The sequence below is a fragment of the Rhinopithecus bieti genome, unplaced genomic scaffold, assembly GCF_001698545.2.
Source record: "Rhinopithecus bieti isolate Rb0 unplaced genomic scaffold, ASM169854v2 scaffold_16234, whole genome shotgun sequence".
NCBI lineage: Eukaryota > Metazoa > Chordata > Mammalia > Primates > Cercopithecidae > Rhinopithecus > Rhinopithecus bieti.
Genome location: NW_016808946.1, coordinates 1773522 through 1783351, shown reverse-complemented (window position 1 = coordinate 1783351; position 9830 = coordinate 1773522). Strand labels below are relative to the sequence as shown.

The 9830-nt window shown below is 47.4% G+C and overlaps 1 protein-coding gene across 4 annotated transcripts in view; it reads left to right on the top strand.

Annotated features, from left to right (window-relative positions):
• Positions 1 to 769: 769 nt before the first annotated feature.
• Positions 770 to 9830, top strand: part of MTOR (mechanistic target of rapamycin kinase) — a 151146-nt gene continuing 142085 nt past the window's right edge. For 2 of the 4 annotated variants that reach the window (XR_001888334.1, XM_017887987.1), the window contains exons 1-6: positions 901 to 990; positions 3706 to 3881; positions 4534 to 4642; positions 5932 to 6164; positions 6904 to 7104; positions 9088 to 9222. Coding sequence is in view for 3 of the 4 variants with exons in the window: in XM_017887987.1 (XP_017743476.1) it covers positions 3720 to 3881; positions 4534 to 4642; positions 5932 to 6164; positions 6904 to 7104; positions 9088 to 9222 (840 nt within the window). In the remaining variant the exon portion in view is untranslated. Of the gene's footprint in view, positions 991 to 3678; positions 3882 to 4533; positions 4643 to 5931; positions 6165 to 6903; positions 7105 to 9087; positions 9223 to 9830 lie in introns of all 4 variants that reach the window. The other 2 variants (XM_017887986.1, XM_017887985.1) reach the window with 2 other exon arrangements.

Genomic DNA, 9830 nt, shown 5'->3' with positions numbered 1-9830 from the left:
TCTCGGCTCACTACAACCTTCGCCTCCCGGGTTCAGGCGATTCTCGTGCCTCAGCCTCCCGAGTACCTGGGATTACAGGCGTGCGCCACAATGCCCACCTAATTTTTGTATTTTTAGTAGAGAAGCGGGGGGCGTTTCACCATGTTGGCCAGGCTGGTCTCGACTCCTCCTGACCTTAAGTGATCCGCCCGCCTCGGCCTCCCAAAGTGCTGGGATTACGGGCGTGAGCCACCGCGCCGGGCCAGCTATTGATTTTTTGAAAGGATTTAAAAAAAATAATGTTGCTTTGAAAATTTTTATTTATGAGTAGCTCTTTTGGTTAAAACTTGGCTATGGTTTCTCTGGAGTGATCCTGAATTGGATAATTTTGGGAAAGTGAGAAAATCTAATTAAAAACATTTTCAAATGCTTATTAAATGTAACAAAAGAGAAATCACAGGATCCATAAAGAGCGCTAGCCCGAAACGTCTTTTCATGCAGTAATTCCTGGGCGCCAGCATTGCTCACACTCTCCTCTCAGAATTACACGGGGAGGGGTCGCGAACCTTTGCTGGCCGCTCCTGGTGCGATCCGGAGGTACCCAGACAGCGGACTCCCTGAGTTCACAGCCCGGATGCAGAGGGGAATCCTAGCAGCGCCGCACCGGATGTGTGTGTGGAAGTGACTGAGGTCAACTCACGACCGATTGGTTCTCCCGAGTGGACCCAAGCCTGTTTTCACCTGCCACTGGCCGCGTGGTTTGTCTATTTGAATAGTCCCCGCCCCCTGGAGAAGCCGGGTCCTGAAGCTTCACTTCTTCTTCATTACTATTGGCCTGTTTTTCAGTCCATCTTCTTCCTGTACTTGTCGATTGGCCCTCAGGGCTAGGAACCCTCCTTCCCTCGCTCCCGGTTTAGAGGACAGCAGAGAAGGCGGGCGGTGGGGCAGGGGGCCTGAGGCGGCGGTACCGGTGCTGGCGGCGGCAGCTGAGGCCTTGGCCGAAGCCGCATGGTGAGTCTAGGGCCTGAAACGACCCCTCTAAGGCGGCGTAATGTCCAGACCCACGGCCAACTTGCCCGTGGTGGGGCCGGGGAAGCCGCCCGTCTGGGACGTGGGGTCCCCACACTGCCGGCCCCACGACCTGGGCACCGTCTGAGCCCTTGAGTCCCACCCCTCGAGGCAACGCCCACCTCCCCGGGACCCCCAAGAGACCCCTGCACCCTTCGGCCCGCGGTACGTCCGCCCGAAGGCCGGCCCATCAGCTCTGGTACTGCCCTTTGGGTCTTTTGCCCGTTACAGTCACCCTTTCTTCTGAGCCACGTACAAAAATGTCGTATCTCTGCCCCAGGGAACACCAGCGTCCGTGTCAGCCCCTTATCCTCCACCGTGGACACTTCTCAGAGACCCAGTCACCGAAACTGAGCTCGGTTACATCGCTGGGGTACATCCTCTCGCCTTCTCCCCCAGCCCCATCCCTGTTTCTCCCATCCAATTTTAACTTACTTAAGCCCTATCAAGACCCTTAGGATATTTGACTTCAGATATCCTAAGTTTAATTGAATTCAGCCTGGAGCAGATGGCCTGTGGGCCTCAGACCATATGAAGATACACTGGTTCTTTCCTGAGCCTTTCCTTGCCAGCCTCCTTCCCCTCTTTCATACACACACACATACATACAAACTGGAATAGTTTTCTTAGTAGGTATTCTTAAGTTTCTTCTCCTCTAAAGGATGACATTTCTTTCTGCGTTCTTCTTGGCACTGGAGTATTTGAAAGCTTTTCAAAACCACTTATTCCCTGGTTTTTCCTCTGTGCCTTACAAATTGGTTCAAATATAAGAATTTTGAGAAATTGGTTTTGTAGCATAAGCTGAACATACTTAGGATAGGTGTATGTTACACCCATAGCAGTGTGGGCATAATTGAGGAATGAAGGAATGATCTCAGAAACTAATTGGTTTCTTTTAGCTTACATTTGAAGTGTTAGTCCCCTGTAGAACTGCATTGTGCAGTACAAGAACCACCAGCCACATGTGGCTGTAGAGCACTTGAAATGTGACTAGTCCAGGTGGCTCACACCTGTAATCCCAGCACTTTGGGACGCCAAGGCGGGCGGATCACCTGAGGTCAGGAATTTGAGACCAGCGTAGCCAACATGATGAAACCCCATCTCTACTAAAAATACAAAAAAAATTAGCCAGGCGTGGTGCTGCACATATATAGTCACAGCTACTTGGGAAGCTGAGGCAGGAGAATCATTTGAACCCAGGAGGTGGAGGTTGCAGTGCGCCGAGATCAGTCCACTGTACTCCAGCCTGGGTGACAGAGTGAGACTCCGTCTCAAAAAATAAATAAAAGTGACTAGTCCAAATTGACATTGTCGTAAGTGTAAAATGCGCATTAGATTTTGAAGACTCGCTACAAAAAAAAATGGACACTATCAATTTTTAAAATATTGATAACATGTTGAAATGATATTTTGGATATATTGGTTTAAGTAATTAATTTCACCTGTTTCTTTTCATCTTTTAAAATATGGCTACCAGCAGCTTTAAAATTACATTTGTGGATCACTGTATTTCCTTTTTTTTTTTTTTTTTTTTCAATTGGGATGGAGTTTTGCTCTTGTTGCCCAGGCTGCAGTGCAATGGCGCAATCTTGGCTCACTGCCAGCTCCGCCTCCTGGGTTCAAGTGATTCTCCTGCCTCAACCTCCCAAGTAGCTGGGATTACAGGCATGCACTGCTATGCCTGGCTAATTTTGTATTTTTGGTAGAGACAGGGTTTCACCATATCCCCCAGGCTGGTCTCAAACTCCTGACCTCAGGTGATCTGCCTGCCTTGGCCTCCCAAAGTGCTGGGATTACAGGCGCGAGGCACTGTGCCTGGCCTTTATTTCCATTAGAAAATGCTGCTGTAGAATAATAATCTCTCTTTTTAGACTGAACTTGAGGAAAGGGGCAGTCTTAATCATTTTTAATTCTTTCCCTACCTCCCCACATTTGTTACCTGGCACTGTGCCATGTACATAGTAGTAGCAGTAATAATAATAGCTAACAATTATTAAGAACTCAGTTTATGCCCTGCAGTGTTTTAAACACTTTTTGACATGTATTAACTCATTTAGTCCTCACGTCAACCCATGAACTAGGTACCATTATCTTCCTACTGTAGTTGAAGAAACAGACATTTTTAGTGTCTTTCTCAAGGTGTATAACCTTGTTTTTGTTTTCGTTTGTTTTTGTTTTGAGACAGTGGAGTGGCAGGATCTTGGCTCAGGGCAACCTCCACCTCCCAGGTTCAAGTGATTCTCCTGCCTCAGCCTCCCGGGTGGCACATGCCACCACGCCCAGCTAATTTTTGTATTTTTAGTAGAGATGGGATTTCACCATGTTGGCCAGGCTGGTTTCGAACTCCTGACCTCAGGTGGTCCTCCTGACTCGGCCTCCCAAACTGCTCAAGGTATATAACCCAAGGATTCAAACCCAAGTAGGCTAGCTCCCATAGCCCGCAATTTGACCCTCCCTACCACACTGCCTCTTTTAAACATCAGTCATTGTTTAATGAATCTAGGCTTTCTAAATGTTCCTCAATAAATCTGTCAATCTTTTTAGAATCCCCTGCCTGACAAGGGCTCAGGGGAGATCTGTGTTGGATGACCAGGGCCATAAGTAAATTTATCACCATACTTTCTTGTACAGAATATTAAAGGAAACTTCTCTCTAAAGAACCTCAGGGCAAAATGCTTGGAACCGGACCTGCCGCCGCCACCACCGCTGCCACCACATCTAGCAATGTGAGTGTTCTACAGCAGTTTGCCAGTGGCCTGAAGAGCCGGAATGAGGAGACCAGGGCCAAAGCCGCCAAGGAGCTCCAACACTATGTCACCATGGAACTCCGAGAGGTGCTTCTGTGATTTGGGGGCCAGTCATTGTGGGATGTTTGGGCTAAATGTATCATCACTGGTTTAGATTTTTTTTGGACAGCTAAGCGAGGATTTGGAAAACAGATCATTTTAGAAAGGCACTCAACCTCTCACATCCATAAAACATGCAGGTTCTTTTGCAGCAGTTGCACATTTCTGTGGCATTTTTCTTGTTTGTGGTCACATTTTAGGGGCCAGAATAGACTTAGCTGTTTCTTTTAGCTTTTTCTTTTTTCCTTACCACATACCACACCCTCAAATGCTTTCTGTCTGATAACAGTGATTGGGATGGGTTTGGAGAGTTGAGAACTAGAGACTTTCTAAATAGAGACCAGACTTGAGGTCAGAGACAGTATCTTGTTTATCCTTGTATCCCTGGTACTAGAAAGAACCTAGGACAGAACATTTTCTGCCACAGAGTAGATACCCAATAAATACTTGTTAAATAATCAGACGATTGCAAGTTCAGGTGCTCTACAGTGTAATCCTGTAGAAGTGGGCAGTAGCTTGTCTTCTTTGGTTTGAACTATACTGCCTGCCTCTCAGGATCTAATCTTTAGATGCCAGCCCACTCCCACCACCACAGTCAGAGAATTACTAGAAGTTGTTCTGATTATATCTTCTTTTGCAGATGAGTCAAGAGGAGTCTACTCGCTTCTATGACCAGCTGAACCATCACATTTTTGAATTGGTTTCCAGCTCAGATGCCAATGAGAGGAAAGGTGGCATCTTGGCCATAGGTAAGGACAGAATCTCTGGTCACGAAAACAACACACTCACCTTTGTGCCCATTGCACCCTGTGTCTGCCACTTACTGGATGCTAGTTCATATTTGCTTAATGAAATTTAAGAAGCCTGTGGCTTTTAATTCTAGCAACAGTCCTGGGCCACAGGAAAAACGTATTTTAAGATGTGGAGGTGGAGTCTCAGAACCATTGAGTGACTTTTCAGACAGTTTACCAGAGCTGAGACTGGAAGCCAGCTTTCTTTCACCTCCTTCATGTTGCCTTTTGTGGGCTCTGGTTCCTCAGTAGAGCAGGGTTTTGCATAGTGGGGCTCACGAATGGAAAAGTGGAATCGGTATAGTAAAGGCAAGTCTCTTTTTTTTTGAGATGGAATCTTACTCTTGCCCAGGCTGGAGTGCAGTGGTGCAATCTTGGCTCACTGCAACCTCCACCTCCTGGGTTCAAACGATTCTCGTGCCTCAGCCTCCAGAGTAGCTGGGATTACAGGCACCTGCCACCATGCCCGGCTAATGTTTGTATTGTTAGTAGAGACAGGGTTTCACCATGTTAGGCAGGCTGGTCTCGAACTCCTGACCTCGAGTGATCTGCCCACTTTGGCCTCCCAGAGTGCTGGGATTACAGGTGTGAGCCACCACACCTGGCCAGGCAGGTCATTTTTAACTTCTAAGGACTGGTCATCAGTCCTGTGAATTATTATCCAGTCTCAGTTGCTTTCCCTTTTGGGGGGGCTGGGGGGAAAGTTATACTAGCATGAGATTATTTTGCTGTATGTAAATATTTCTGGCACAAGTATTAAATATCTGGGTTAAAATAAAAATTGTGTCCTTGCCCTCTAGAAATGTACTCAAAGTAGAATGGAGGGATCACTTGCCAGTTTTTTTTTTTTCTTTTTTTTTTCCTGAGACAGAGTCTTGCTCTGTCACCCAGGCTGGAGTGCAATGGCGCAATGTCGGCTCACTGCAACCTCCGCCTCCCGGGTTCAAGCAATTCTCTTGCCTCAGCTTACCAAGTAGCCAGGACTACAGGCGCATGCTGCCATGCCCGACTGATTTTTTGTTGTTGTTGTTGTAGTATTTTAGTAGAGATGGGGTTTCACCACATTGCCCAGGCTGGTCTCGAACTCCTGAGCTCAGGCAATCCGCCCACCTTGGCCTCCCAAAGTGGTAGGATTACAGGCTTCAGCCACTGCACCTGGCCAGCACTTGCCAGCTTTTAGTTGAAGTCTGTGTACTTTCCTGGTCAGCCTATGCCCCATCATTACCTTTTGCCTTCCTCTCTTCCAGCCAGCCTCATAGGAGTGGAAGGTGGGAATGCCACCCGAATTGGCAGATTTGCCAACTATCTTCGGAACCTCCTCCCCTCCAATGACCCAGTTGTCATGGAAATGGCATCCAAGGCCATCGGCCGCCTTGCCATGGCAGGAGACACTTTCACCGCTGAGTATGTGGAATTTGAGGTGAAGCGAGCCCTGGAATGGCTGGGTGCTGACCGCAATGAGGGCCGGAGACACGCAGCTGTGAGTGCCTGCAGGGAGGAGCACAGCCAGGCTTGGGGAGCGATGGTGTCATGGTGGGGTCTTTTGCTTCCTTCTGAGGCTCATCCCTGAAAAAGGCTGGTTAGAAGGGCTAGGATTCCAGGCTGTGAGATGGGGTAGAGTCCGTCCTTAAGAGAGAATCTAGCAGTGGTGTGGTGGGGATCAGAAGCATCAGCCATGTGCTTTCCAGTCCGCTGCCCTTCAGAGGAGGCAGTACTGTGAAGAGGGAGCATGGTACCAGGAGAAGGACAACACTTGGACCCTGGCTCAAGTCTTGGCTTTATAACTTCCTACCTAACTCTGTAACCTGGGGCAGCTTCTGACCTTCAGTTTCTTCCTCTGTCAGATAAAAATAACAACAATATTAAACATTAAACAGGATTATCCATTCAATAAGTATTTACTACATACCTACAATATTCCAGGTAGAGTTCTGTGCTATTAATATAGTGATATAGAAAGAATAAAACACATCTGCGCTTCCAGAGCTTATATTCAAACATTGCAAGCATTCTGTGTTTGTAAACAACCTAGGATAATGAACACTGAGATGTTTAATCAAATTTGCTTTCCTTCCTCTGTCCCCAGAATTTCCTAGCTGAAGAGTGAGCAAGCCTTCTCTGTTCCTAGTGTGTATGGCTCTAAGATGATAAAAGACCGTACTCCTGAGAGAACAAAACACTGGTACCGACGAGAGTTCTCAGTTTGTCTTTTTCTCCAGGTCCTGGTTCTCCGTGAGCTGGCCATCAGCGTCCCTACCTTCTTCTTCCAGCAAGTGCAGCCCTTCTTTGACAACATTTTTGTGGCCGTGTGGGACCCCAAACAGGCCATCCGTGAGGGAGCTGTGGCCGCCCTTCGTGCCTGTTTGATTCTCACCACCCAGCGTGAGCCGAAGGAGATGCAGAAGCCTCAGTGGTACAGGGTGAGGAGATGGATCTATTCCCAACACTGGGAAAGCACGTCTACATAGAGAATCACCTGGCCTAAGGGGCAGCCACAGGCCCTTGCCATGGAGCAAGAATCAGTTTTTATTTTGGTCTCAAATGAATTTTTTTTTTTTTTTGAGATGGATTGCCAAGGCTGAAGTGCAGTTGCGCAATCTCAGCTCATCGCAACCTCCGCCTCTTGGGTTCAAGCGATTCTCCCACCTTAGGCTCCCGAATAGCTGGGACTACAGGCGTGTACCACCACGCCTAGCTAATTTTCATAATGGAAACAGGGTTTTGCCATGTTGACCAGGCTGGTCTCGAATTCCCAACCTCAGGTGATCCACCTGCCTTGGCCTCCCAAAGTGCTAGGATTACAGGCATGAACTACCGTGCCTGGCCTCCAGTGAATTTTTTATGCTCAGTATTAATCAATAGTTACTTTATTGCATTTTTTTAGAGCAAACATCTATGGATTGCCACACTATTATTCTATACGTTATTTTATGTATGACTAAGAATGCAAATATGCCACTTAAACTGTGACTTGGTACCTCTTTTTTTTTTTTTTTTTTTTTGAGTCTGGGTCTTGCTCAGTCACCAGACTGGAGTTCAGTGGTGCGTTTTTGGCTCACTGCATCCTCTGCCTCCTGGGTTCAAGTGATTCTCCTGCCTCAGCCTCCCGAGTACCTGGGACTATAGGCATGTGCCATTACACCCAGCTAATTTTTGTATTTTCAGTAGAGATGGGATTTCTCTGTGTTGGCCAGGATGGTCTCAATCTCTTGACCTCATGATCCACCTGCCTCAGCCTCCCAAAGTGCTGGGATTACAGGCATGAGCCACTGTGCCCGGCTGACTTTGTACCTTCTTCTTATCAATAATTATAAGACATCTCAGCCGGATTCTCATGCCTGTAATCCCAACACTTTGGGAGGCCAAGGCAGAAGGATTGCTTGAGCTCAGGAGTTTGAGACCAGCCTGGGCAGCATGTGGGACCCCATCTCTATAAAAAATGAAAAAATTAACTGGGCCTCGTGTTACACGCCTGTGGTCCCAGCTATTTGAGAGGCTGAGGCGGGAGAACTTCTTGAGCCCGAGAGATCAAGGCTGCAGTGAGTCATGATCACACCACTGCACTCCAGCCTTGGCAACAAAGTGAGACTCTGTCTCAAAAAAAAAAGACATCTCTTTTCAGAGATGTTAAAATATGGAAAAATAGGTGTCTTAAAATCAGTGCGATACAAATGATACCAATTTAGAAAGTGCCAGTTCTCTCTGTTCTAGTATCATGAGGTCTGTGCTGATTACTGCTGCAGGGGGAACTTATCAGTGAGTCTTATGTTAGAAAAAGAGCTCTGAACATGGGATTGAGAGACCTGGGTTCCAGTCTTGCCTTTGCTGTGTTATCTTGGACAAGTCACTTAAATTCTTTGAGTCTGTTTTTAGCTGTTAAATAGAGATGATGATGGTATCTTCCTCAAAGGCTTATTATGAGAATTGAAGCTGGGGCCGGGCGTGGTGGCTCGCACCTGTTATCACAGCACTTTGGGAGGCTGAGGTGGGTGGATCACTTGAGGTCAGGAGTTTGAGACCAGCCTGGTTAATATGGTGAAGCCCTATCTCTACTCAAAATACAAAAATTAGCCAGACGTGGTGGTGTGTGCCTGTAATCCCAGCTACTCGGGGGGACTGAGGCAGGAGAATCACTTGAACCCAGGAGGTGGAGATTGTGGAGAGCCGAGATTGCACCACTGCACTCCAGCCTGGACAACAAAGCAAGACTCCGTCTCAAAAAAAAAAAAAGGGAATTGAAGCTGAATTAAATAAAAGAGATTGATCAGTTTTGTCGATAACTGGCACAAGGCACTGAGCAGGCATGGTAACACCTCAGAACCCCCAGTGTAGATGGGATGGGCCTATATTCTTTCTGGGTTTGTACTCTGTCTCTAATGAAGGCACCCTGTCTCTTTACATAGCACACATTTGAAGAAGCAGAGAAGGGGTTTGATGAGACCTTGGCCAAAGAGAAGGGCATGAATCGGGATGATCGGATCCATGGAGCCTTGCTGATCCTTAATGAGCTGGTCCGAATCAGCAGCATGGAGGGAGAGGTGAGAAGCCATGGCAGAGGGGAGTCCAGGCTCCCCATGTACCATTCTGTGAGTAAGGCAAGGCGAGATCCATGTCCTCATGGAGCTGACTTTTTGTGGTAGGAAACATAAATAAGTAAATAAAATAATTTCAGATAGCAGTAAGTTCTATGAAGAAAGTTAAAGAAGAGTAGGATAGAGAGTGACCGGGATGGGGTGAGTGGAGGGTCGAGGAAGGTCCTCTCTGAGGTGGTGTTATTTGAGGGGGGTCCACATGATACAAAGGAGCTACCTTGCAGCAGGCCAGGGAGTTGTGTTCCAGGCTGAGGCTTTGAGGCAGAAGAGTGTGAGACACTGATGAAACGGAAGGGAAGTATGGCTGGTGTACCGGGAGCAAGGGAGAGGGAAGGAGGGGCCAAATTAATAGGCCTGCAGTTCACAGTAAACACGAGCTTTTGTGGGGTAGACATTGGAAGTGTGCACACAGGCAAATAATGTGATGTCGTGCGTTTCTAACAATCACTGACTGCTTATAGGAAAAACTGTGGGGAAAGGGAGGAATGAAAGCAGGGAGACCAACTAGGAGATGTGTTGACTTGAGGAGGTGGGTTTAAAAGTACATGGATTTT